Raw genomic sequence first — 27,694 nt, 5'->3', positions numbered from 1 at the left:
CTTTGTGACACTTCAGTTCCCAAGGCAGCCTGTATCCATCACAAAATCTCAAACCCTGCAAGGACACTCAATGTAGTATCACAGAATTCTGAGAAGCTGTAGAACAGAATAGAAGAGGCAGAGGTTTTACAGTCCAGTTGCCTGGGTGTAGGTCCTGGCTCCATCAACTTCTTTTTATTTGAGTCAGTTGCCTGACCACCCTGCAATTCTGCTTCCTTAGCTTCAAGATAGGGTTAAAAGTGTCTCAAGGACGAACAAATGACTTAACACGTGGCAAGTGTCTGGTTCAGAAACTGTCATGTATTAAGCATTTGGTAAATGTTGCCCTGTTTTTGTTTTGTTCTGTTTTTAAATTTGGGTTTTGTTTATTGAGATGGGGGTCTCACTGTGTAGCTTTGGCTGGCCTGAAACTCTCTATATAGACCAGACTGGCTTTGAACTTGCAACATTTAAGCTGATGCACATGGGTATCGTAGAAGTGGCTCAAAAGAAAGTGCTCACGTGAAGGAGTGGGTCTGTAAAGCATTCCAGCATAATAGAAGCTGGCGAGAGGAAAATCCACCTACCTCTTCCTTCCAAGTGCTGAGATTAATGGTGTATGTCACCATACCCAGCCATTCATATGTTTTTAAGTGAGAAATTTCATATATTACAGGATAATTATGCTTATTGTCTGAAAATGGACTATTATTGTAAATTGATTTTATTCATTCAACAATAGATTTTGAACATCTTTCCATGCCAATGAATATGTAAATATCTTATTCCTATGTGAGATACACACACACACACACACACACACACACATATATATTATATATATATATAATATATATATGCCATAATGGCAAAATAGTATCCCAATGTATGAATTACCATGAATTATTTATCCAAGTCAAATCTGGAGATTTTAGATTCATTATCCAAAGTCATGAATACATGCGTTTCTCTACTTTTTCTATTAAGAAAATGCTCTTGAAAATATTATGTCCTTACATATTTTTTAGTATACATCTTTGAGTGTAAATTTGTAGATGTGAAAAGATCAGTTAGGAGGATTAGAAACCTTTTGTAGTCATCACCAAAGTCCTACAACCTACAAAGTCATTTTCCCAGAATGATTCCCAATACTGCAGGATCTTCCCATAGTTAAACGTTCACAGGCTGATAGGTGGAAACCCTTATTGTTTGATTTGTGTTTCCTCCATTTTAATGTAGTTCTTTATTTCTTTCATAGATTTGTTTACCACTCAACATCTTTCCTTGTGTGTTTTTCATTCATATCCTTTGCCTGCTTTTATGTCACTCGTGTATCTTTTATAAAGATACACGCCGCTTTTGGGAGCGCCGTTAGGAAAGAAAAGTCTTGTGAGTCATGAGATCCTGACCTTGCTTTAGCCCCTGAGAGTTAAACACCTCCTTCCTAAGGAAGGCTGCAAGGATTGTTCACAGGAAATGCAGTTAGCAAACTTTACTGCAGGTGTTTAGGCCTTAGCCAATAGCTTCCCAGCTCCTCAGTCTAGAAAGCTCAGGGGTAGCTGGGCAGAGCTGCACAAGCCTCAGATCCCAGCCTTGGGGAGACAGGGGTTCTGTCCTCTTCTCCAGTTTGGTAGCTTGACAGCACCACAGGAAAACCCTTCGTTCTTTGCACGTTTACAATGTTCTTTGGCCCCAAATGTTCATTTGCATTTCCTGTCACTCCTTGGGCTGCCACATGGGTAAAAATGTATTTTCTTCCCCTATGAATACCACTTTCCTCTCTGAGTCACCCTCGGTGCCCAATTCACTTCCTCTTGGACTCAGCGTGAGTTTTATTTTCTTCCTAAGACACATGCACTTCTCTCTCCCTCCCTCCCCCATCCCTCCCTCCTTCCAGCCCTCTCCCTCCCTCCCTTTCCCCTCTCTTCCTCCTTTTCTCTTCATTTTCACTTCTCGTTGATTCTCAGTCTGTTTTATTGATGTCCTAACCATTCCAATGCCTGTGGATGTCATAGAAATATCTCATCCGAGTGCGCCCACACAGGGAATGGGTCTGTCAAGCAGCCCAGGATAATGGGGTCCTTTGATAACACGCAGGGAAGCTGGAGAGAGGAAAGACAGAGAAACAGGATTGTAAATATCACTTTGTCCCCAGATTTGATGCTTGTTTGGGGACACCTGTGTGGAGTCTCCTGCTTTAGGTACTAAGTATTCAACTGCCCTTGAACATTGGCCGCTGAGTGCTGGTGCTTCTCTGGAGCTTTAAGAGAGCTTTCACTCGGGAGGCTGTGGTTCCCATTGGCTCCCTAAGGACAGTTCTGTGACCTTAAGAAACACACAAAGCTCCCCTTAACCTCAGTTTCCCTGTACGTAGCAAATCCGCCTGAACATTTCCACATTCCTTCCGTCCCAAGTCACGCTTGTGCCCCACTATCGAGGTCTCAGCTGTCTAACTCCTCATCTGATTCCAAGTTTGTAAACACACAGAAGTACGGATTTAAGGAGTCAGGGCATGGACTCCCTGGCAGTGTGTTAGAGTGAGACCTCAGGAGTCAGGGCATGGCCCAGAACAGGAAAGTCATATCCGTAAATCCTTGCTTTCCCCTCCTCTACCCTATTAACATCTCGCACTCCCACCCCACCTCTCCAGTCTTAGCTCTGTACTCAGATGTTAAGGGCATGCTCACAGACCCCTTTGCTCTACAGCTATCAGCAGTTATGTTCTACAGACAGAAAAATAAGCCAGACTCTCAACAGCTGGCTATTGTCCCACTTTGAGGTACTGTTGGGGTACTAAGAAGGTATGTGGCCCTAAGTGGTGACCTGGAAAGTATTACGCATGTGCGCATGCGCACGCGCGCGCGCGCGCGCGCGCGCGCGCGCACACACACGTGCACACACACACTACTCTGTGGAGACAGGAACTTTCCTCAGCCTACCTCAAAAAGCTTGCAGAGAACCCAGCAAATTACCATTTCCCCAACATCCAGAGCAAGAAAGGTCAAGGATTGTCAGGCCACCAATGAATCCTAAGTGCCCCAGCTTTCCCCCAGATATGTGACTGGGTCCTAAACGGATCTGATGAGAGCGAATTACTACCCCATCCAAAAATCAAATTTGTCATATTCAATTTCTAACTAAAGGGCTATTTGTGGTGAACTGAAAGAGTGGCAGCTTCTCTCTCTTTCCTCCGTGGGAGACACAAAGATCGAGAACACTTTAAAACACTTGCAAATGTGGCAGGTAAATGTGTGGCCTGAAGACAGCAACGATGTTTGCTAATAACAGGCATTGATTGTGCCAGTCCAACAAGAGTGAGCATGAAAACTCCCACTCCGCCAGTCCAGCAAGAGTGGGCATGAAAACCCCCACTCCATTCAACCACTATATGTCAAAACTGGGGCTTCAGGTCTTAGAACATGGCTCAGTTGGTAGGATGTTTGCCTAGCATGCACACAGCCCTGGGTTCGATCCCCCACCTTGGTACATATCTGTAATCTCAGCATTCAACAGCTGGAAACCAGAATGTTAGAAGATCAAAGATATCCTCAGCTGCCTGTTGAGTAGGAGGCTAGCCTAGACTACATGAGACGCTATCTAAAAATTCAAAACTCTGGAGCTGGAACTTCAGCTTGACCCCAAACGGAGCTGTCTTGTTCTTCATTAGTAATCTGATAGGAGAGGGCGATTTTATTGTTTTAATATGCCGTCACTAACATTCAGCGTATTTTATGGGCTGTGCTCATATTTTCCCTCCATTTTGCTATTGCTTTTTCAATATTTGCTTGTTTCAGTGTACTGCTTGTTAAAGAGATTTATGAACGTAGGGATAATTCACTATATGTAATGCTACATGTTATATTAAGCTACATCCTGTTTTAGTGTTTGATGTTGAACACACGGCTTTGAGCTGCCCCATCACCCAAACCAAATAGAGATGCTTTCCCCCAGTGGCCTGATATTTATTCCAACAACATCACTAAAGTCACAGTTTCCTCCGCTGACTTGAAATACCACCCTGTTATCATGTTTTTAAAAGCCCATTTATTTTTTTCCCGCTCCGGCATCCCCCACAACCAACACTATGGCTCTGTGTGGTCAACGGAAGGGGGTCTGCCAAAAGCTAGATTATAAGGGCTCAGCCTATCTGCCTCGCTGTCCGACTCACAGAAGCCCAGGAGCTGACACAGAAGACAGCTGTGCATAGCCGGAAGTGACTGGGGGTACATCGAGCCTCGGGGAAGGGGTGGTGTTCTGGAATACTGGAGCCGCTAATAAATGAGCCTCCTGGAGTAAGGACAATCTGAATGAATGACCCTGTGTCCCCGAGATGGATAAAATATGCAGAATCTGCTCACTGGCTGCCAAGATGCCCTTCAGGACTCCCATAGTGAGATAAAATGGCTGCTATTATTTGCCTCCTGTTTTCACATTTTAAATTATTCCACTGACTTATGTACAGCTGCCCCTCAGTACCCTCAGGGATTGCTTCTGAGACAACCACAGATACCAACGTCCACATGCTCCCGTCCCCTGTGCACACGGCATAGCCTATGCACACAGTCCTCACACACCCTCCCTACTTTAAGTCACCTCCAGCTCACAAATTACTTAAAGATAAGGGCGTGCTATGTAAACTATTGTGTGCCATCCACCAGGGGATAAAGAACAACCTCTGTGTATGTTCAGTGCAGAGGCAGGGTTTGTAGAACAGTAATTTTTAAAAATTTCATACAATACCTGGATCATATCTTTTCCTTCCCTCCAGATCCTTCCAAACCGACCCAACTCCCTTCCCTCTCCCTCTCTCTCTCCCTCTCTCTCTCCCTCTCTCTCTCCCTCTCTCTCTCCTCTCTCTCTCTCTCTCTCTCTCTCTCTCTCTCTCTCTCTCTCTCTCAAACAAATAAACAACAACAACAACAAAACACAGAATCAGATTTGTATTGGCTTTCCTACTCCTGGGCATGGGGCCTGCTGGCAAGTAACTGATGCAGTGCATTCCATTGAAGAAAACTGATTTTTTTTTTTCCCCTCTCCTAGTGGCTGTCAGTTGTCAATAGCTTCTGGGCTAGGTGTGGGACTTTATGCCTACTGCCCATCCTCCATGCTGGGTGGTTCTCTGGCTTGAGCTTGTGCACGCTGCACATTCTCTGTAAACTCTTAGGTACATCTTCCTGGTTGCATCTGGAAAACACTGTTTCCTTGAGGTCACCCATCACCTCTGGTTCTTACAATCTTTCTGTCCTCTTTTCTGCATGGGTTAATATGATCTTTTATTAATTCTTTTCATACCATGTATTTTGATCATATTCACTACCACTAGCTCCTCCCAGATTCACCCCACCTCGCAACTTCGTGTCCTTTTTAAAGACAGATGGCTAAGTCAACTTTGTGCTGTCTATTTGCTTATGGATATGCAGCCATCCACTGAAGCATTGCCCTACCAGGAAAACGGAGTCTCCCTCCAAAAGAAGCCATCAACTGTCCATAGCTCTTCAGCTAGGGCTGCGTGTTCATGATCCCCCCGCCCCTCCTCCTCCTATGCTGGAATGCGGGCTGGCTGGATCATGTGCAAGCAACCACAGCTGTTTTGAGCTTAGCATCCTATCCAAAAGGCACTGCTCACTCCAGCCGTCCCTGACCTCTGCCTCTTACGATCTTTCTGCCCCTCTTCCTCAGTGGTCCCTGAGTCCTGGGGTCCCATTAGTGATGTGCTATTTGCCGTTAAACACTAGTAGGTTCTTGTAATGAAACCACCTCAGCCTTTAGCACTCTCTTCTGACTTCCTGAGATCTCCAGACAACCACTCAGTGAAAATTCACTTCCCGCCACCCTGCCCAGGCTCACCTCATTGTAGCCATTTCCTTAGTGGACGTCAAGTGGGTGCAGCTGGGGGAACTCGAGGGAGGATAACTGACTGTGCTTCCCGCATCTTGCAGGTGGTGATCGAGTCAGACCTGTACCCACCACCAAGGCCCCTGGAGCTGTTGCCTCAACGCTGTGAGCGTAGGGACACAGGCGACCGCAGGTTTGGGCGGCTTCAGACTGGCAGGCAGCAGACCGCCAGGCCACCAGGGACGCATGCCACCAAAACTGCCGCCAGACCTGGTATGTGAGTCTTTCAGGTTCCTCAGCTGTGGGGACCCCTGAGAGCCAGTGACTTGCCAGTAAAAGCACAGCAGAGGCTTGTGTGTGTCCTATCCTGTGGTCCTCTCTGGCAGGCTAATTATTGAGCATCCAGGTTTCAAAAACAAAAAACAAAAACAAAAAACAAAGGAAAAAAAGATTTATCCCTAGTACCACAGCCATAACAACAAAATTGTACCTTTTGTTTTGGTTTAGTTTTGGGTTTTTTGGTGTTTTTTGTGTGGTCCTGGCTGTCCGGGAACTCACTGAGTAGTAGTCTACAGAGTGGCCTAGGATTCACAGAGATTTGCCTGTCTCGGGCCTCCCAACTGTTGGGATTAAAGGCACGGGCCACCACACCTAACCAGCCAAATTGTACCATTTTAAAATTTGAATGACTTAATAACCTATAAAAAGGATTTTGGGGCAAACTTATTTGAAAACTGGAAACAGTAATGTTACCTTGAATACTATTTTTTTTAAATGGCTTCCACCCTAGGCAGTGAAATAGGAGTCAGCTTCTAGCCCACTGAAATGTCTAATAATATTTTCTTTTTAATTGATACTTTATGCTTTTTTTCCTGTTGTGCCAACAATGTAAAGTTACTCATATTTTAATTCCAAAAAAACACACAGTTGAGAATGATGACTTTACACTTGTAATCTCAGCATTTGGGAGACTGAGGCAATAGGATTGTCATGAGTTCAAGGTCAGCCTGGGCTTCAGGAGGACATCCAAGCTCAAAAACAAACAAAAATCCACAAGTTGTGGGGATAGCCCAGTTGACAAAGTATTTGTGACACAAATACTAGGGCCTGAGTCCAATCTGCAGTGCTTTATATAATAAGCTAGTGTACTGGTGTGATTGTAACCCAGTGCTGGAGCCAGAGACAGGAGAAGCCCCTGGCCAGCCTAACAGGCACACTTCAGAGCTTAGTGAAAGACTGTCTCAAAAACAAAGAGGATGGCACCTAAGGAATGACACCCAGCATTAAATTCTGGCTTCCACATGCCTCCACTCATGCATCCACATACACTAATATGAACTTAGACCTGTACACACAGTGTGTGCATGTGTGGGGGGGGGGTAGGTGAGAGAGGGGGGGGGGAGGGAGGGAGGGAGGGAGAGGGAGAGGGAGAGGGAGAGAGAGATGTTGTTAAAGCTTTGGGCATTAGCAACATTGTGTTTTACAGGAACTGATACAGTCTCAACTAACTGTGTTCTTGAAAATTTTTTCCCTCTCCATGCCCCTCCTTTGCTGGTGTTTTCTTCCAAGTTTCGTTGTTGCTTTTCTTAGGGATTAAACTAGGTTTCTTTGGTCTCACCCTGCACATATGACTGAAGGTACAAGAGAACATAGAAACCAAGCTACATTGATTGCATACATGTAAATAGGATGGAAGCATTAGAAAAGTCACAATCTGCCTTGCAAATTAAGAGGAGATAGATTTTCTCTCTGTGTCTATGTATATATAGGTGAGTGGGTGGATGCGTGTGTGTGCAAAGAGAAAAATAAGCAGAATATTCCTCTTTGCTCCAAAATCATAAAGTGAATTTAGAAGCCGTGCTTTTTGAATTGTTGTGTACATGAGAATCAGCTAGGGGGCTTTCCCGGATGCAAATTTTAATTCAGAAAGATCCTAGACCTCCTAAATTCACCTATGGATCCTACCTATGGATCCCAAGGTTTCCAGTTCTGACATGCTCCCAGATGGTGTTGCTCTTACAGCCACAAGGTCAACAGACAGAGTAATGGGGGTTTAGAGAAAAGTTAATGCAGTGATTTTCAAAGTGGAGTCCCAGGAACAGCACCTGGAAATATGTTGGAAGGACACTAAAATTCCGGGGCTAAGGCATTTTAATTTGTGTTTTACACACACACACACACACACACACACACACACACACACACACACCTTGAAATAATTCTCAACCATGCTACAAAGCAGACCGTGGCTTTTCTAATGCTTCCATTGACTTACTATAGTCATCCTTCTGACAGTTCACACAAGAGAAAAACCAACGCTGTAGAAATTGTTTGACCCATGCAGGGTGACATTTCTTAGCAGCCACAAAGCCAAGGTACAATATCCAGGCTCCTGATGTTATGGTCAGTGCCTCTTCTCCCAACCGTCTAGTTTCAGAGGTCATGTTTATAGTTTTCAAAAGACAGCATCTCATAGTGTAGCCAGAGCTGACCTCAAACTCATGATCCTCCTGCTTCAGCCTTCTAAAAGCCAGAATTATGAGTGCATTCCTGCGCTTGGCTGCTTTCACAGCTTGGTAAGTAGTTGGTGTCATCTTGTATGGCTGAAGCCAGTCTTTTACTCTGAAGACAAGACAAGGGCAGTAGGTTATGAAATGGAGAGGCTGCCTGACGCGTGACACTCAACTCGTGCAGGGATGTGCTAGTCAGGTTCGAGTGGGGGAAAAATAGATTCCGCTGGGCATTGATTCAATTCCCTCAGCACCTCCAATATGGTAGATTCCAGGATGGGTGGGAGGAGTTGTTGCTGAGCCAAAGCCAAGCCCTGGCACTCTCCAAGGAAAGGCGAGGCACCAGCCCATGGGGATCATCTCTTACTTCCTCCTGTCACTAAGCTGCATGTCTCCAGGGATCTCAGATCTAGGGCCTTGCTCTTTCTCTGAACTGTAGGATATGGCTCCTGGATGCCACAGACTTCCCAGGTAGGGGAAGGGTGAGGAAACTCGGGAGACTACGGGGAAGCTGTAGGTAGAACCAAGTAAGACACTCTCACCATAAGGTCTTGGATGCTGGAAATGGAGGGTGCCCACCTCCTGGGCCTGGGAAATTAGCTGTTCATAGGACTTTTTCCTAGAGATGAACTGGGACACCTCAGAACTAGCTTCTCAAAACATGCTAAAAGGTGTGAGCTTTTACCAGGCATGACCGTCCAGCTGTCCAGAGAGTCTCCAATTTCTTCCCTAATATTTCTGTATTCTCCCCACTCACTTTATACACTAAGCTGTCAGTGTCACCCCCCAGAAAACTAATGCCTTACTGCTTTGTAACCTACCTCAAGGTTCCCAGGCTCAGACCCCGACATCTCCCATACTTAGACAGTGTGGGTTAAGGGCCTCAGCTTCCAGGCCCTTTCCCTCTCCAAAGCTTCCAGAATGCCCTCCAAAGACAGGAAGCTTCCTCTGTCATCTTTTGTTTTTAACACTGTTTTATTTCCCTGCTCACCTGCCCTCCGAGCTATAATGACATCCCAAGGCCACCTCCTGGAACACACTCTTGTCATTGCATTGTGTCCTTGCCAACCTAATCCTGCAGCTCAGGGTTTTTCTACCTTACATAACACTGACGGTCCATTCCATTATGTTTCCCAGAGCCCTCACTAATGTTCTTCTCGGAGTGCAGAACTCCATCCACCTCCTCCTGAGTTGGGATGTGCTGTCTCTTGACCAAGCTTCCCCGGGCCTTCAGGAGGTCTAATACTCTCATGAGAGCATCTGTAGCTGGTATTTTAGTTACTTTCTATTGCTGTGATAAGACACTGTGACCAAGGTCATTTACACAAGGAACGGCTTCCTTTGGCTTTCCAGTTCCAGAGGGCTAGTGACCATAGGACAAGGATAGCAGGGCAGCTGACACAAACATGGCGGCTGGAACAGCAGCCGGGAGCTCACATCTCAAACTGCACAAAGGAAACAGAGAGGGCAAGCTTGAAATGGCGCAAGTAGTCTGCCCTCACTGATATAGACTTCTTCCAGCAAAGCCACATCTAGTAAGCATACCCAAACAGGGATGCCAACTGGGGACCAAGGATTCAAATACCTGGGAGTATAGGGAACATAACATTCCAGCCACTATATCTGCCTGCAGATTGATGGCTGTGTATCACCAACTAAAACATCCAGGCCATCATGGCAGCTCCCCCTTATGGTGACAGTATGAGATGTAGCGATCTCCAGATCAGGCACAGTTGATTCCAGGATCCTCTTAAGATGTCAGACTTCACAATGCTCAGCACCCTTATGTAAAATGTCATCTAACCCATATACATCAGTCTTTCTGCCTACTTTAAATGTCTAGAGATGATAACTTAAACACCTCATATGCCATAAATGATATGAAAATCACAGTTATACTTTCTGTTTAGGCTAGGGCAACATGGAAAATAAGTATGTACTTGCTTTGTTTTGTTTTGTTTTGTTTCGTTAGCTTTTTTGAGACAGGGTTTTTCTGTGTAAGGGCCCTGGCTATCCTGGAATCACTTTGTAGACCAAGCTGGTCTCGAATTCACAGAGATCCACCTGCCACTGCCCATGGAGTGCTGGGATAACAGGCGTGCACCACTGTGACCAGCTGAGTATGTACTTGTGCAGTATAGGTTTTTTTTTAAAGCAGGGTCTCATGATCTGAGACTCATATGCTTTGTACTCTTGCTCCTCCCACCTCCATTTTCCAATGCTGGGATTACATGCATGTGCTACCATGTTACATGCATGTGCTATACAAATGCTACCATTATTGTTGTCACATTACTTGGTATTGAACCCAGGGTCTTTCCTATGCTGGGCAAGCTGTCTACCATGGGACTGCTTTCCCAGCTCTGCAAATGCAGTATTTTCAAGTACTTTTGGACCTACAGGTGCCAGGGGCAACCATTTTTGTGCAGTTTATTCTCGGCACATGCCTGGCATGCTTTGGAAATGAGCTGCTGTTACTTTTTATTCAAAGGCACCACTTGTGGTTTGATCTTGATGCTACAAGGGAATTTTCCTAGACCAGCTGAATTCAGCAGCATGAGTCTTTAGGTAGAACCATAGAAAAAAATGATTCATGAGGTAGGTGACTCCGGGGATACCTTCTTTACTCTAACCAGCACCACAGCGGGCAGCATCTACAAGGACCAAAGCAGCATCCATGGCAAAGCCAGAAAACAGCTTCCTTGGCTACAGCCCAGTCAATTGGTTCCCAGTTGACTAGTTAGTTGTTTCCAGCCCAACTAGCCAGCAAGCCATGGGACATGTGCAACCATTTAAGCTCAGATTCTATGATTTAAAGGCTGCTGGCTTGATTTAGGGGCATCTAAGGCCAATTTAAGGCTGAGTAAAAAATGTACAGATCTGCCATATTGTGTGGGTTCCTGGCTTCCTAACTCTGGTCATCAGGTTTGCATTGCAGGTGCTTTTCACCAGCTAAGCCATCGTTTAGCTCCTAAGATTTCTTATATAGGCAAGTGTGTGATGATGTTAGAAAAGAGAATATGAGACACAGGAAGGAGAGATCTAAGTTGGGGGGGCGGGGGTGAGAAAAACACATGTGAGATGGAAGCAGACAGGGCTGGAATGAGGGAGGGGAGGAGACCAGAAGAAAGAGAGAGAGAGGACTAGGGAGGGAAGTAGAGGAGGATGGGTATGAACCAAGTATGCATGGAAATGCCAAAATAACGGAATTCTTTCCTTTAGCTAACTTCCGGTGAGCTGAGGTCTTAGGAAAGGAGAGAGTGCCTGAGGCCACACTCTACGAGTACCTACTGCATGCAGATGCAATGCTAACTGCTCTATTTTTAATTGGCTTATTTTTTCTGGCAGTTTGAAGGGCACAGCAAAACTGAGCTGAAAGTACATATATTTCCTGTATCTGCCTCCTGCCTGCACATGGGCTGCATCCTCCACTCTGAACATCCCCACCTCAGTGGCATGTGTGCTGGTCATAGTTGTTGACCTCCATTGACCTTAGTTTCAGCTTCCTGGAAGAGTGGCAGGGCTAGGGGTGACCACACTTTGCAGTTAGCATTGTCTGGCCAGCACTGTAATCCTTTGCTCTTGGTGTCAAGGCCCTGAGATACTGGGTGGCTCTGTGACTGGGCGGCTAGCAAGATAATTGATTCAGAAGCAGAGGGAGGCGGAACTCAGAGTACCACTGAGTAACATCTCCTCTGTTCAATTTCACAGTGGGGATTTCTGAACCCAAAGCATCGAATCTGTGTGGGAACCGAGCATATGGGAAATCACTGGTAAGTAAAATAAACCAGATTCATTGTATCAGCTGTGCATGAAACCTCTTGATACGTCTTTCTGGTGCCAGAAAGAGAAGCTGTCCTTTGCCCTGGGCCAAGGATTGTTAGGAAAGCAGCACTGTGGTCCTTTGGTCTTGGAACTAGCCATTGACACCACTGTAAGCTCAGGGCACATCGCTGCCTGCATCTCTTTCTCAAGGGAAATTCAGTTCACAAGCAAAAGGACCCTCAGACTTGCTAGCATCTCATGCATGGAGGAAGAAGCAGTAGGTCTGGCCAGGAAGCAGTGCCTGACTGACTCCCAGGTGCAGCTCCAGAGTAAAGTGACGGAAAGTTCTCCAGCACTGAGAGGGGCTGTAGCATCATACAAGACCCAAACGCTGGCGCCTGAATCAGCCTGGGCACTGAAACATCATCTCACAGCAGATTTGGCGTCTGGAGAATCTGCATCTCCTCTTTGCCTCGCATTTGGATTTGTTCTTGTTAAGTGCTTTCTGTTGCTGAAATCACTTTCTTCTTGTGGGACACTAATCTCATCATAGATGTTCCACCTTCAATATCCTCATTTAACCTAGCTGCTGCCCAGAGGCTCCATCTCTAAACACCATCACTCTGGGGCCTTAACAGATGCATTTGAGTACGGCACAGTCAATCCTTAACAACCAGACATCTCAGGACAGGGTGCTATTGGGAGCACCCCTTACAGGTCAGGTTCACTGGGTTTGGAGGACTGAAGTGCAAGGTGTATTTTAGGCATCAATACCAGTCTTGAAAGTAGAGAGGTAGTGGGGGGGGGGTAAAGAGGGGAGCAACTGAACCATGATTCAGGCTCAGCACCATCAGGTGTAGGCTCTAGGGTCCGAGTTGCCCTCACAGATGGATCTCAACTAGTCGCACATGGCTCAACTTTTATCTTCCTTCCTCACTCCATTAGGGCATGTGGGCTAGTAGGAAACTCTGGGCAAGGTGGCCTGCAGTGGGAGACACTTGCCTACCCTCTGCCCACCATGAAGTTGAACAGTTTGTCCTTTCTTAAAGGGGGCCTGGGGTCATGAGATTTATCTCCTCTTCTCCTTTGGAGTCTTCTAGGGATGGGTGTGGGGTCTTCTCTCGCCTAAGAGGGTCAGTGGTGAACGGAGGTGAGGTCATCTCAGATATCCTAGGCTCTTGCAGCAGCTGCTCTTCAACATGAAACCCAGAAGAGGTGCCGGAAGCTATCTGGGCCAGCCCCGCATCGCATCATCGTGGAACAAATTAGACAGACATGGATAGTTTTATGTTCTGGGCAGAAAACCTAATCCAAGGGTTTTAGTAAGGTCATTGTATTGGAAAAACTACACAAGGCGGGGGGGCGGGGGGGGGGAGAGAAATGGTTGTCAAGGAAGTCTCCTTTCCAGCCTCATATTCAGGAAATAAGACGGCCAGGCAGTTGGCTGAGGGAAGGAAGACAGTTTGAAAGTTGTGGAGCCGGGGGAGGGGGGGAAGACACGCAGGGGAAGGTCAAGGTTAAAGAGAAAAGAGTGTCTAGTGGCCTGGGAGTCCCACTTCAGACTTCAAGGGAGGTTTAGATAGTGCCCTAGGCAGATAAGCAGCTATAGGAAGGAACCAGAGAAAGCTGGGGAGCTGTGGGGTGGTGCTGAAGACAAAGAGGCACAAGCAGCGCTTCCATGGTCCTGGAAAAGGTGGTTCTGTGCCCTATGCCTCATCCAATGCTCTTTGTCCGGGGCAGGAGAGAGACCCAGTGCCTGCCCAGCTAAATTTGATTTGGTGCTTCACATGGATGAGATGTGACTAAGGAAGACAGTGGAAGGGGTGGGAACCAGGCTTCTCTTCCAGAGCTGTGGGCTCCCTGTTACCTGAGCCATTGCAGGATGGGGAGGAAGAGCTAGCAAGAGGCCACAAGGTGGCACAGTAACTCTGCCCTCAACCTTCTCCACCCCAGGAGAGAGGTGGCAAACAATGGTGTCCTTGACCTGGAATTTTTCCAGACCTTGGGAAATGTGGTGACTTGACACTTTGGAGCAGAAGAACAAAGCATAGCGTATGCTCATTGGTAGAGCAACCCTGATGGCCCTGATTAGGCCATCAGCTAGCCTTTTCAGTTCAGGACAGGGCTGATGAGGGCTCAGTCCCAGACTCTCCCACTTCTCATGCAGTCTTTCTAGGGACCAAGACAGTAACTAAAAAATCTACAGAAAGAAAACCACAAGTGAGAAGGCACAATTTATCATATAAATCTATACAGTGCTCTGGGGACACCGGGACAGATAAAGATGAATCCAGGCAGCAGCCTCAGGGAAGCCCTGGTGAAAGTAGCCCTGAAAGGCTGCTAGAAATGAGGCCCTGATCCAGAGAAAGACAAAGACACGCAGAGCTGTGGGGTCAGCAGCAGAAAAGTCGGGAAGCCCCACCAGAAGTAGACCTGGATCCGCTGACGCACACGGTCATAAATGGCAGAGCTGCGAGTCAGTCAGCCTTGCACAGCCTCAAGGAGGGCAATGTAGAGCTTCCCTGAGACTTCCACACTGATAGGTTGGGTTAGGCACTCCTGACGGTTCTAGAGTGCAAGCGGGACACGGAGAGGGCAGCAGGCCGGGGCACAAATGAGGTCTCTGAGTAGACCATGCTTTGAAAGGCACAAGAGAGCAAATGGAAAGCCTGGCGCTGGTGTGGCAGCACAGTTGGAGACAGACTCTACAGGATTGACAATCAGACACATGCAGTGGACGCAGGGGGAATGATACCGGCACTCTTGGAAGACTGAATGGTTCTCTCACAGGTCTCTAGGCCACTGTTTTTTTTTTTTAATATGTATTTTATTAATTTATTCATATTACATCTCAATGGTTATCCCATCCCTTGTATCCTCCCATTTTCCCCTTACTCCCCTCCCCTATAACTGTGACTGAGGGGGACTTCCTCCCCCTGTATATGCTCATAGGGTATCAAGTCTCTTCTTGGTAGCCTGCTATCCTTCCTCTGAGTGCCACCAGGCCTCCCCATCCAGGGGACGTGGTCAAATATGAGGCACCAGAGTTTGTGTGAAAGTCAGACCCCACTCTCCACTCAACTGTGGAGAATGTCCTGTCCACTGGTTAGATCTGGGTAGGGGTTCGAAGTTTACTGCACATATTGTCCAGGGTCCTGCTCAAACTATGGCAGCAGCCACTGGTTCTTAAAGTAGCATGCCAGGAACAACAGTTTCACAGACCTTGTTGAACCCAGCAACTCAGACAATGTCCGGCCTGTAACATCAGATACCGTGCAGGGCTGGCACTACCCTCAGAAGGCCTCCAGCATGTCTGATGCTAACTGGAAGGCTGTTGACCAGGTCGGGATGACACCTTCAGACAACCCTGTCACAAACAGCTCCAGTGAGTGCCAGAGTGGGAACGTGACACCATCCTCAGTTCTTTCCCCACTTTCTTAAAATGCAGATTCCTCCAGTGGCCAGGATCTCCGTGAAAGCTCCAGCTGTGGTGGAGGTGGCAGCCAAGGGCTCAGAAAATGGAACTATTCTGGGAAGAGGGTAAGTGTTGAACCTTTTTTTAAAAAATCTATTTTGTTATGGTTTCTTATATCTCTTTCTTGCTTCTACCCTTCATCCACCATAATCCCTTCCAACACCTAGTAGGAGAGAAAGAAGGTTAGAGGGGAGAGGGGAAGTTCTTAGCCTCTTCCGGCTGGTTAGTGTTCCTTGGGGAAAGCCCAATCTTTGTTTCAGGCTATCTCGGACTTCTTCTCATCAAACTGCAGCAACAGCAACCAGGAGCAGGGGTGGGGTGGGGGGTGGGACGGGGGGGGGAGTGTGCGGAGAAGAGGAATGGGGAGCATCAGCAGCCTTCTTTGTTAGAGCCTCTCTCCAGGCTCTGGAATTTATTCTCCCTCAGAGTCCCCAGAATTAAACTACCTACAGCTGGCAAAGAGCCCCTTTCAGAACTTACAGGAGGCAAATAGTTTGCTGCTGTGGACAATATGAATCAGCCCCACATCCCACACCTGGGATTAAAACAAAAGCATGTTTACAAAACACAACTGAGGTTTTTTGGGGGGAGGGGTTGTTTTTTGTTTTGATTTGTTTTGTTTTGTTTTTCAAGACAGGGTTTCCCTGTGTAGCCTTGACTGTCCTGTCCTGGACTCACATTGTAGACCAGGTTGGCCTCGAACTCACAGGGATCCACCTGACTCTGCCTCCCAAGTGCTAGGATTAAAGGCGTGTGCCACCACTGCCTGGCCTTTGTAACTGAGTTTTTAAAGACACCAAAACTTTCCACCACAGGTAAGTACTGTGCTTTCCAGCTGTGCTGCCTGCCTGGCTCTGCACCCTTGCACCATGCACTGGAGAGAGACAGGTGGCCAGCTTTTCTCACACTTGATATGCCCACCAAAACCCATGCCAGCCATAAATTACCTTGTGTCAAGGCCTGTAATCCTGTGCCGGGCTATCAGCACATCCATTGCTTGGCTAGGATTAAGATGGAGTTGTTGTTGTTTTTTTCCCATGGTTTCTACCTCTTGGGGCTTTGTTTGATTAGATTAATGTAATCAGGAACCATATCCAGAACCTCTGTAGATGGTAGCAGAAATGCCTAATGAGTTCTTTCAGGGACCCTCACACACAGGTAAAAAATGTTTCAAATAATTTTCAGGCTGGATTTGTATACAGCTTTAAGGTCCAGCACCTGCCTAGCCTGTGTAAGGTTCTGTGAGGTTCTGGCTTTCATCTTCAATGCTGCAAAACAAAAAAATGCTCCTCCAATGCTGCAAAAATAAATAAACAAACAAACAAGCAAGCAAACAAAGCAAGCACGGGTTTTAAAACAAACTGTTAGCACAGCCCCTGTTAAAACTATCTGATAATGAGCCAGCCTAGGGTAACAAGAAGGTTATTCCCCGAGTACCCATAGGCCTTTAGTGCAATAAGACAGTCAGAGCCTATAATTCAATATGGACTTTTATGCCTCACTAACTGCCTTCCATACTACAGGTCATGGCAGAGGTTTAAGGTGATGATGAAAAATAAAGGCTTTTGACTCAGGATCAGCTTTCTAGCCTATCAGTTGCATGGACTCTGACTTCGAGCAAATTATTCTGACCTATTTAAAAACAGAGAGGTTGGGGGTACAGAGATGGATCAGTGGTTAAGATCAGGGACTGCTCTTACAGAGGTCTCAGGTTTGATTAACAGCACCAGAGCCATTTATAGCCAATTAGGGGTTCAGCTCTAAGGGGGATCTGATGCCTCTGAGGACATCTCCGCTCATATGTACACAGAGACACATACAAATATGCCTACATACAATTAAAATAATAAAATAAATCTTAAAGAAAAAAAAACCATAGTTGTGCATGGTGCTGCATACCTGTAACCAGAGAGGTAGAGAAAAAGGACCAACCAAGAGTTCGAGGTCAACCTGAGCTACTCAGTGAGACCTTGTCCACAAGCAAGATGATGAAAAGAAGCCCTCTTGATTGGGTGTTATGGAAATTAGGTGAGGTCATATATAGAGCCAGATGTGATGATCCATGCCTGTCAACCCCAGCACTGGAAGCAGCCGCAAGAGTTCAAAGCCATACCTAGGCTATCTGCCAAGGTCATGTTTCAAAACATGCACAAAAAGAAAAAGAAGAGAGAGAAAGGAAGGAGGAAGGAAAAGAAAAATGATGGAGACAGGGAGAGAGGGACAACCCTGCATGGTAGTGCAAATCTATGACTCTAGCACCAGGGAGACAGAGGCAAGACAACCAGGATTTCAAGGTCATCTTGGCTACGATAGTGAGCTTAAAGCCACCAGCCTGGAGGACATGATGCCTTGTCTAAGACTGAACATGGAGGGGAAAAGGGCAGGTACAGATCATGTGTGGAGGATGTCTTAGGGTTTCTGTTGCTGTGATGAAACACCGAGACCAAAGGCAACTTGGGGAGGAAAGAGTTTGTTCAGTTTACACTTCCATGTTGTAGTCCACCACTTAACGGATGTCAGGACGGGAACTGAGGGAGGGCAGCAGCTGGAGGCAGGAACGGATGCAGAGGCTGTGGAGGAGTGCTGGCTAATGGCGTGGTCATTACAGCTTGCTCAGATCACTTTTTATAAAACCCAGGGCATTTGCTCCAGGGCTGGCATCACCCACAACAGGCTGGGCCTTCCCCTATCAATCACTAATTAAGAAAATGCCCTACAGTCAGATCTTATGGAAACAGTCTCAGTTAAGGTTCCGTCCTTTCTGGTGACTCTAACTGGTGTCAATTTAACATAAACCTTGCCAGCACAGATTGCTTAATGCAAACTGCTAACTTTTTTTTTTTTTTGAGAAACTTCTAATTCAGTGATTGGGACAGAGTACCCTTGGTGAGATTGGTTGGTGCATATATGAAGGGAAGCAGGCTGAAACAACATCTTAATCTATTTTCTTTTGTTATTTACAAAATACCACAGGCTAGTGCATTATAAAGAACAGAGTTTAATCTGGCTGTGATCTCAATTATTCTCACTGGTGAGGCAAGCAAGACTGAAAACAAGAAGCCAGGAGCTCACGGTAGTCAGGTAGTCACTCCCTCAGAGATCCACCCCCAGGGGACACTCTGTCTACAGTGACCCTCCATCTACCTGGAGTACAGTCATAGGATGGAGGAGGGGAGGAGAATCTGGCTGGAGATTCTCCTCAAAGTTACAACGTAAGTCTGGCTCAGTGCAGCAACCAGGCTCCCGACTCTATCTCCACCCTACTCTTTGGTTTTCATTTAGATCCAGGCACCTCAAGAAGACAGCGGAAGAGTACCCAACTCTTCCACAGGGAGCGGAAGCCTCCCTGCCATTAACAGGCAGCGCTTCCTGTGGTGTCTCTGGCATCCTGCGAAAAATGTGGAGCCGGCACAAGAAGAAGTCTGAATACGTGGGAGCCACCAACAGCGCGTTTGAGGCCGACTAAAGGTGACCTTTCCTGGGCGCCTTGCATCAGCCAAGGTTCACAGGAGAGAAGAGCTGAGGGCTGGGACTGAGCCACCCTCCCCTCTGCTGGTTGCTGGTGGAAACACCCTCCCTTACCCTCTGCCATGGGGCATGGAAAGTAAGGTCCCCCGGAAGGCAGGACAGCCAGTCCTCAGACCTGCTGAAGCCATTGGTCTTCAAGTCTTGTTGGGAGATTATAAAGGTTATCTCCCTATCTCTAGGCAAAACTACACCAAAAGCAAACAAACTTTCCTGGCCCATTTGAAAGCCCTCCAAGGAAAGCAGAAGGCAGTTGCTCTGTCTTTTTCATGAGTTTTCCCAAAATGTATGATTCCTGGTGTAACTGTAAAAGCTTGAGTCTGAGGTACTTGGAACACAACGGTTCTTATTTTTCCCATTTCATGTCTGCTTTGCCTTGATGAAATACGAACGACTTTGTCTTAACTTTGTTCTAATATCTACTTAAAGCATCCATCATCACTCTGCTTTGCTAACCATGGGCATGACTGCATGAGTTCTCTTCTTTTAGGTGTGTTTTTTTTTTCCTATAGAAAAACACTTAAACTTCAACGTGAATTTTAATGTGTTGTATTTTGTGAGGTGGTGCGATTGACCAGCTTTGTACAATGACTCTAACCCAGACAGTGTTTTCACATTGTTGTCTTTTCTTATACCATTACAAAGCTACTGCTAAGAAGGCACTGTTGTCTCCACTTGTAGGTGGGGAAACTGGGGGCCTCTGGACGTTACGTGACTAGCCAGCACGTTGTGGGACTGCCACCAGATCTGAGCTTCTCTCTGACAACTGACTACTTAAGGACATTTTTAAACAAAGGGAAGAATCTGATGAGGTTGGAGCAAAGAAGTGCTTGGAATGAACTACATCATTATGTATAAGATAGAATGGATGTGTTAGCAGAGACCAGGAGGCCCACCTTCTCAAGAGGCTCAGGAAGGAGGATCATGAGTTTGAGACATGCCTGGGCAGCTTAGCAAGACCCTGTCTCAAGAACAAAACACACACACACACACACACACAGAGAGAGAGAGAGAGAGAGAGAGAGAGAGAGAGAGAGAGAGAGAGAGAGAGAGATTGATTAGATGAAACCAGAAGAAATTGCCATTCTTTTAGTTGAAAATAGCTGAAAAATCTATTTCCTGTGGCTCAAACTAGTATTTGCTACCATTTAAAATGATCATATAAGAAATAACAGTAATCGTAGCTGTCATTTGTTAAATGCCTTCCTGCCCTGTGCCAGGCACATTGTTGAGCGCTGGGCATGAATCACTCTATTCATTCTAACAGCTAACTTAGGTGAGTTTGCCCACTGTATACGTTGATACTAATTCAAAAAGTTTAACTGTGATTAGATTGAAGTCACCTAACTCTAGCTGTCCGACTTCAATGCCCATATTATATCTATTCCTTCACACAAAATAGGGAACACAGAAGGACTAAAACCAGCAGGAAAAACAAAAAACAAAAAACCCTTCATCTCAAATGACCTGGAGAGGTGCCTGGAGCACAGCTTGGAGAGTGATGAGTCTATCTGCCTGTGGAGTGGTCCGTAACACAGACCTTATCTATCTCTCACATGTGGCTTAAATACTGCCCCAGAAGACTTGTCTCCTAATTTAAAAGGTTAACTTAATCCAATATTCTTAATGAAAGCAGAAACACTATGGTAAAATTTATCCTAAAATGGTGCCAAGATCACCGTGACTTGGCACAGAAAAGAGTTTGAACAGTTTGGGTTCAGACTTCCCTCTGCCTCCTGCTCTGTGGACTCTGATCTCCCCTTCCTGGCATTCTAGGTGAACTGTTCAGAGGAAAAGGTAGGTCACATGCAGACATCCAGGCTTTTGCTGTGTTGATTCCTGCTCTTCGATCTCTTCTTCAGATCCTGAGTATCTGACCCTCATGGACAGACATAGTCTGGACACTTAGGCATCAAGTGCTTTGTTCCAGTGAACCATCCAATGTCATACACAATATTAAGCTGTAATCCAGAAACAAGTTAGGGAACAAACACGTCACAGAGTCTCTAATGATTGAATTTACTTAACTTAAAATTGATGTCTTAAATGTGTATGTGGCACCTGGAGAATTATGTAGACACTGGGCCTCATTTGTTTATCTTTAATTAATATTTCATGGTGAAATGTTTGCCTCGTGTAGAACATTTCATTTGGCCAATTCAAATCAAAATAAAGTGTGCTTTATTTGTGATATTAATAAACCACTTAAAGAATGTGTCTGGGGTTCCCTCACTCAATGAAAGAAGATTTGCACAATGGGAAAGAGTTATGCATCTGGGCCTCATGCCCCTTGAAATAGGAGGGAAATATGAAACCAGCATGTTCTTTCCACCCTGAGGCAATGTCTGGGTCTGATACTACAGGCCCTGCCCACCAGTCAGCACCAGGGCTCAACTGAAGGGCCTGGCTGAATGGCCTATGATGCCACACCTTACCTTTCTCCCTGCTGCTGTGACCTTTCAGTACCCACCATAAACTCCAGGGTCCCCTAACCATCCCCAGCCTGCTGGCTTCTCCCCACCTTAGGAAAATGCCCTTCTGTGACCACCTCACACCCCTTGCTGGAGACTGCCTCCGTGACTCACTGCACAGCCATTCACAGAAGGATGCCAAGGCTGACTGCAGACTGCCCTGCCGTCTGGCAATAGGCAAGACTGGAGTCGGCTTGAACCAGAGGCAGGGTTTCCAGGACATGTAGGGGAATAAAATTGCCTCTGTTGGGACAGAGGCCAGTCACATATTTCGGTTCTCGCTCTGGAGATACCCCACCCCACCCAGCACCAAGGTTGCCTGGAGCCAACAGATGGGCAGTGGGTAGGAAAAGCAAGACAGCCAAGCCCAGTTTTAAAAAGGAAGCATGTGGCAGGTCGTCTCTGACACAAAATTGGCAGCAACAGAGGGATAAACAAGGAAGAACACAGGCAACGGGAGGCTCTGGGGGATTGGAATTTGCACTCCATTTCTAATCGCTCATCAGAATGTCATCCTCCACCAAAAAAGAAGTCCCCAACTAGTGTGCCCCGGTTTCTCTCAAAGGACAAGGGAAAGATTGTTCTGAAGACCAGCCCACACACCTGGCCATTTGATTTTTGTTTTGTCACATGGGACCTGGGTCCTAATTCATATCTCCCAATACCCTCTATGAGGAAGGAGCAGGAAAGTGGAGACATGGCAGCAGACAGAACCTGACACTTGGCGCCACTATGGACAGGGTGGCTAAGCCTATACCAGCTGCATTCCTGGCTCTTGTTGGGGGTCTGTAGAAGATCCAAGCTAAGGGGTTCTTACCGCTCTCTGTCCAAGGCTCTCCCCACATCTCAGACTTCTCCGACCCAAGGCAAGTGCCCTTTCTGGGATACCACATACCATGCCTCATCCATCCCGGTTTTCTTCAGTACTGGGATTTAATCCAGAGTTCTAATCCAGTGCTAGGCAAGAATTGCTGGACCACGGCCCCAACCCTCTCTATCCCATTTTACAAGTTGATTTTGAATCCCTGAGCTGCCTGACTGACCTCAAACTTGCAGTCCTCTTTCACTGGACTCCCAGACAGCTGGGGTTATAGGCAAGGGTCACTGCTGCCAAGCTCTAGAGCAGAGAGCACATTTGCTGTAAGGCAAATTCCCCCATCTCCAGGTGGCTGAGGCCTTGCGCGTCAACCTGTAGGCGCCTACATTTTTCAGTAGGGCAGGTGTCTCTGGAGTGCTGGTCTACCCGCAGAGAAACAAATTAGGTGTTTTATTCAACCACCTGATCTCCAGCGCTTGCTATTAGGAGAGGCCCACCTCAGCGTCATCCTATGTCCTACATCACACTCCATTAAGCTAAGCATTCCACCCAGCCAAGAAGTGGAAGGATTGGCAGAGGGTTGGCAGGGGCGGGGGATGGCACAGGGGGTAAGGAAATCAGCAGCAGCTCTCACTAAATAAGGCACAGTTATTTGTAACATACTAGATTCTGCAGACAATGCTCCAAAAACAAACATGTTCCCCAGATGCCACCCTTTAGGTAAAGACAAGAGGCAACACAGACTATGCAGCTTGGGTCCTGGTACCACCCAGGACTAGTTCAGACCAAATCTAATCATTGAGGGCAAGCTTGTTCTCAGTTTCTCAGTGTTGTCTCCTCGGCTCACCAACTTTCCATGAACACACACGTGCACACAAGCACACATACACACACACGTGTGCGCACACCACTTTTCTGTTCCCCTTCCTGCTTTCCCTATACCCTACACCTTGACCTCTAGTAGGGCCTGAGACCCCTGTAGGGCCTGAGACCCCTGTGCCCTCTGGCCACCTAGGACTTTCATCCCCCTTACCCAAAGCCTCCTGTCTTGAGTACACCGTGCCCTGCAATTCCAACTGGCAGAAATCCTGACAGTGAGGACTTGGGTGTCTGTAGAATATTTCTTTATTGGCTGAAAAGAAAATGCCCTACCTTCCTCCATGTCGCAGAAATGATTACACCAAATTACCTGTGCCGATATGCAGCTGATTAGTATTTGTATGGCTACTCAAGTGAGACTATTGGAGCACTTCCACACTAGCTGAAAATGCCCAGGGCTCCCCTGAGCCTCCCTCTATGTTGTCCCCAGTCACTGAACCCTTCCCTTGGGGTTCTCACCAAATTCTCTCGGGATAGTAGTCATGGACAACGGCCTACGTGTTAGAGGGGTTGAAGGCTCAGCACCCACATAGTGTGTTATAACCAGTATTCGTCCTCCCCAGTAATTTGCCCAGGCTCTGCCAGTTCTTAAGTGCTGGGCTGCCCTCTTAGAGACAACACACTAGAAGGCGCCTGTCTTGTAGGCTGAAGTATAGACCACCTAAGCAGATGGACAGAGGCAAGAAAGGGTTGCCCTTTACATTGTTATGGGTTATGTAAACCCTAGAGTAAGTGATTGGAGGGATGGAGACAAGACTCAATTAGGGACTAGAAAGTAATATTTTAAATTCTTTGCACTCAAGACATAACACTCTTCAGAAGCAAATGTCCTCTATAAAGAAGGCAGGAAACTGTTGGCATTTGCCCCAATAACTATGGACCCTTGACAATGCCAGACTCAGGGTAAGAAACCTGGAGCTGAGACCCCCCACCTCACATTTGTTGGACTGAGGTGGAGAGTTCCCTTGCTGCTTGAGGCTCTTTAGGCCTCGGTTTTGCATATTTTGAGATAGTCTATGTATGTGAATTACACTACCTACCAATCTACCTCACAGGCTGGTGAAAACTCAGCAGAGCCCAGGCCTTACCGGGCTTTGCAAATGGTGAATTGCATTAACATATGGTGTTGTGATAATCCACCCATTCAGAAGAAGCAGAGCTGGGTGGAGAGCAGTGATTCAGGCAGCAAGGAAGGCGTGAGGACTGAAAATAGATTCGTTTCCTGAGCTCAGGGGCCAAGCTTCTTAGAAGATGGTGGGTGGGCTAAGGGAGGGGCTCCAGGCCTGCGGAACCCACCCTACCATAGCACTCGGGCTGATCCTGCAGCCCGAGGTGGCCACACAGCGTGCCAGGTCAGTACAGGCCAGTGACCTCTGGCTCACAAGCAAGCCGTGGGTGGTGACTACTCTTTTGAATTCAAAAGCTTCGCCTTGCTGCCAACTGCTGCCCTTGGCCTCTTGCCTGCACTCCCTACCAGCAAAATTAGCTCTCGCCTGAAACCTACAAAGTACATTGACCCAGGAGATCACAGGCCCCGCCTGTGTGCTCCAGAGGATGGAGGCCAACCGCTGGTCACTCAGCCTCGGTGGGCTTCAAGACAGAGTCCAGGACCCCCAAGTACTACTGAGGGGTGAGGTCTGGTGGGAAGGTTGCCTGGCTGGTAGGTTGCCTGGCTGGTTATAACCAGGCGGGGACTTGGTATTCACAAGCAAGCACTTCTGCATTGCATTCCTGCTGTTCGCTCGGGCCAAGGAAAGCAAGACAATCACTCAAGAAACAGTGACCTCACCAGGAAAGCAGGCTATGTAGTCTCACACACAAGCCCCACAGGCCCACGATCTCGGACACTCATACACCATGAAAATTCCCACTTGCTTACAGAATATCAGGTATAGTATGGTGGTGATGGGGCTCTCATGAAGAGAGAACCCCTTTTATATGTCAGGAGTGAAAGGGCGCTTTTCACCCCCAAAGGCCTGCCCTCTTGACACTTTGTAAAGGACACCAGAGGAAGCCAAAGCTGCTGGTCATTTTGGTTCCCTAGGGCCTCGCCAGGCTCTTGCCGGCAGACTGTTCTGCAGCTGCTGGGAGCTGGATGCTATCATGGAACTCCACTTCCCCATCTGCGACGTGCTCTTCCTCAGGAAGTGGCTAGAGCTGGGGCTTAGGAGACGAGGAAGGGTGCTGCCTATTCTGCCTACTTACTCCTGCTCCCCCAGCCCAAGGAGGAGTGTGAAAACCTGTATTCCTAGCCCATGAACTGCGTGAATAGGCCCCGACACTCACAGCCTGAGGATGCATGTCGGGATGGACCTGAATCCTCACGTTGAAGCCACATGTCGGCCTGTGCCTCCACTCGGGGTTCTGTGGGCTGTTGCAGGCGAAGACAAATACTGCTTAGTTAAGGCTGATGTATACAGTTTGCAGGAGCGCTGCTCTTGGAGAGCTTCAGCTCATATGATCCTCCATCCAAGACAGTGGGATGGGCTTTCATCTTTCCTACACACGTCTAGAAGGACAGAAAGTCCTTCATGTTCCCAGCAAATGCCACAGTTTTTTTTTTAAGAAAGAAAATGTTGCCTGTGGTTCCAGAGGCCCAGGAAGGATGCCAACAGGGGCCTCTGCCAGCCCATTACTCAGCAGGTAAAGCTAATTGCAAAAGACAGGGGCTCAGTTGTCATCCCAGTGTCCAGGGCAACAGTACAAACAGTGTGCACAACACAGGTCAGTGCCCTGGCCTCCCTGACATTAAAAAAAAAAAAATCCCCTGTGGCCATGTGTGGTGAGAGGGGGCAGGGGACCAGAAAAGCAGGCAGGCTTCTAGATGATGAGAGAGCAGCCCCCTCACCTGGGGGCATTTCTAACCTCTTTACTCTGCTTTGGGTGTGCACTGGACCAGTTTCCACCTGGGTGATTCTTTGAGGGGAAGACCTCCAGGAGGAAGGACTTCCTCCATTAGGAAACCTGGGTCGGTGACAAAGATTTCAGAATCATGCCCCCTCACCCCTACCACAATTTAACGCTGCACTTTGCGGTGCCGATCCTATCTTCTCTCAAAGAGGACAAAAGGCAAAAGTCATCTTAAAGAAGTGGAATTTAGTAGTGTAAAAAAAAAAAAAAGCTGATCAGGAAACAGATCCTAAAAGAAATAAATGGAGAGATAAATGTTGGAGTCTGAGATGGCAGAAAGAAAACAGCGAAAAAAGAGAGGGAGCTTAAAGAACTCAGAGTGAAGGCTGTGACAGCTCAGCATTTAGGGGAACTTGCTGTTCTTGAAGAGGACCCAGGTTTGGTTCCCAGCACTCACATGTTGGGTATCCAACAGCCTCTTCTGACTCCACAGGCACTGGGCATGTACGTGGTGCACATATATACATGCAGGCAAAATATATACATGTGGAACAAAAATAAATACCAATCGATACATATTTTTAAAAGCAGTTCAGAGTGAGTATGAAAGATCATTTTGTAGATGTTGAAACCAAGATCAATTCACTTTTCAGCAAACAAGACTGGACACCAGGAGTGCAGAGACCAAGTGTGTTCCTGTGTGTGTCACAGTCCACAGAAGATACCAACATAAGAAAATTAGAAAACTATGTGAGACCCATGCAGGTGTTTATATTGAGTTAACAGAAAAGAAAACAAATGCAAGTGAGAGAGGAGACATTTGATCTGAGTATTCAAAGATAAGCAGAGTTTTGCCAAGCAGAGAAAGGACAAGGACCAAAGGACATCCCAAAGAGAAGCTCCAAGGACTCCAAGGAAAGGTGCTCAGAACCTGCAAGCATCTCCAACCCCTGCTTTCCCACAGTTCGCTCTGACCCATTGACACCTGGCACTTTGAGCAGTTGACATCATACAGCCCAAAACAATGGTCACAGTCAACTAGCTGGTGCACCAGGCCAGCAACAGCAATCAACAGTGGGAACAGCAGCAGCAACTAACTACCCATGGCCAGAAGATATCACTTGTCCCCATCTGTCTAATAGACTTGACTTCAGCAGCAAATACACTCATGTTCCTCACTAGGGGCATGACAGGTTCTCCCAGCTACACTTCAGATGGAACCAGGGATTGAAGGGAGACTCCAGCCACCACACTGGTGTCCCATCCTGCTCACCAGGACAGGCAGATGAAAGTAGAGCCCACCACATACACCCATAATTGCCTCAAGACCAGCAAGAAGAATGCCAAAAATGTAGGGCAGCACTCCCAGGAGTGGCCCAAAGCAGTCCATACACTGGTAAATCAAGCCAGTTTTAGCATCTCCATTACATTGTAAGGAAATCCAAGACCTAGGAAAGCAGTGCCTAATAGTAATTGAGCTTGACAACAACAGGACATAACCCACATTCATTGACCCAAAATTGCACATCCCTTTCTTTATAAACGGAAATTAATGATAACTTATTTCACAAAGGAGACGTATTTGAGG

At 47.0% G+C, this 27,694-nt stretch overlaps 1 protein-coding gene and 1 long non-coding RNA gene across 2 annotated transcripts in view; one reads left to right on the top strand and one right to left on the bottom strand.

Annotated features, from left to right (window-relative positions):
* VXN (vexin) overlaps positions 1 to 21,304 on the top strand; it is a 28,289-nt gene extending 6,985 nt beyond the window's left edge. The window contains exons 3-6 of the mRNA XM_084775094.1: positions 5,919 to 6,087; positions 12,036 to 12,097; positions 15,538 to 15,629; positions 18,847 to 21,304. Coding sequence (XP_084631220.1) covers positions 5,919 to 6,087; positions 12,036 to 12,097; positions 15,538 to 15,629; positions 18,847 to 19,030 — 507 coding nt within the window. The 3' untranslated portion in view covers positions 19,031 to 21,304. The remainder of the gene's footprint in view (positions 1 to 5,918; positions 6,088 to 12,035; positions 12,098 to 15,537; positions 15,630 to 18,846) is intronic.
* LOC311593679 lies at positions 1,956 to 22,550 on the bottom strand. The gene is made up of 3 exons (XR_014777802.1): positions 22,378 to 22,550; positions 8,307 to 8,436; positions 1,956 to 2,081 (listed from the first exon to the last, which is right to left on the bottom strand). It is a non-coding gene; the product is annotated as an uncharacterized lncRNA (long non-coding RNA).
* Between the last annotated feature and the right edge of the window lie 5,144 nt (positions 22,551 to 27,694).

The sequence above is a fragment of the Acomys minous genome, assembly GCF_964271855.1.
Source record: "Acomys minous genome assembly, chromosome: 1".
Taxonomy (NCBI): domain Eukaryota; kingdom Metazoa; phylum Chordata; class Mammalia; order Rodentia; family Muridae; genus Acomys; species Acomys minous.
The sequence above is the reverse complement of the archived record's forward strand: the minus strand, read 5'-3'. Positions and strand labels throughout refer to the sequence as shown.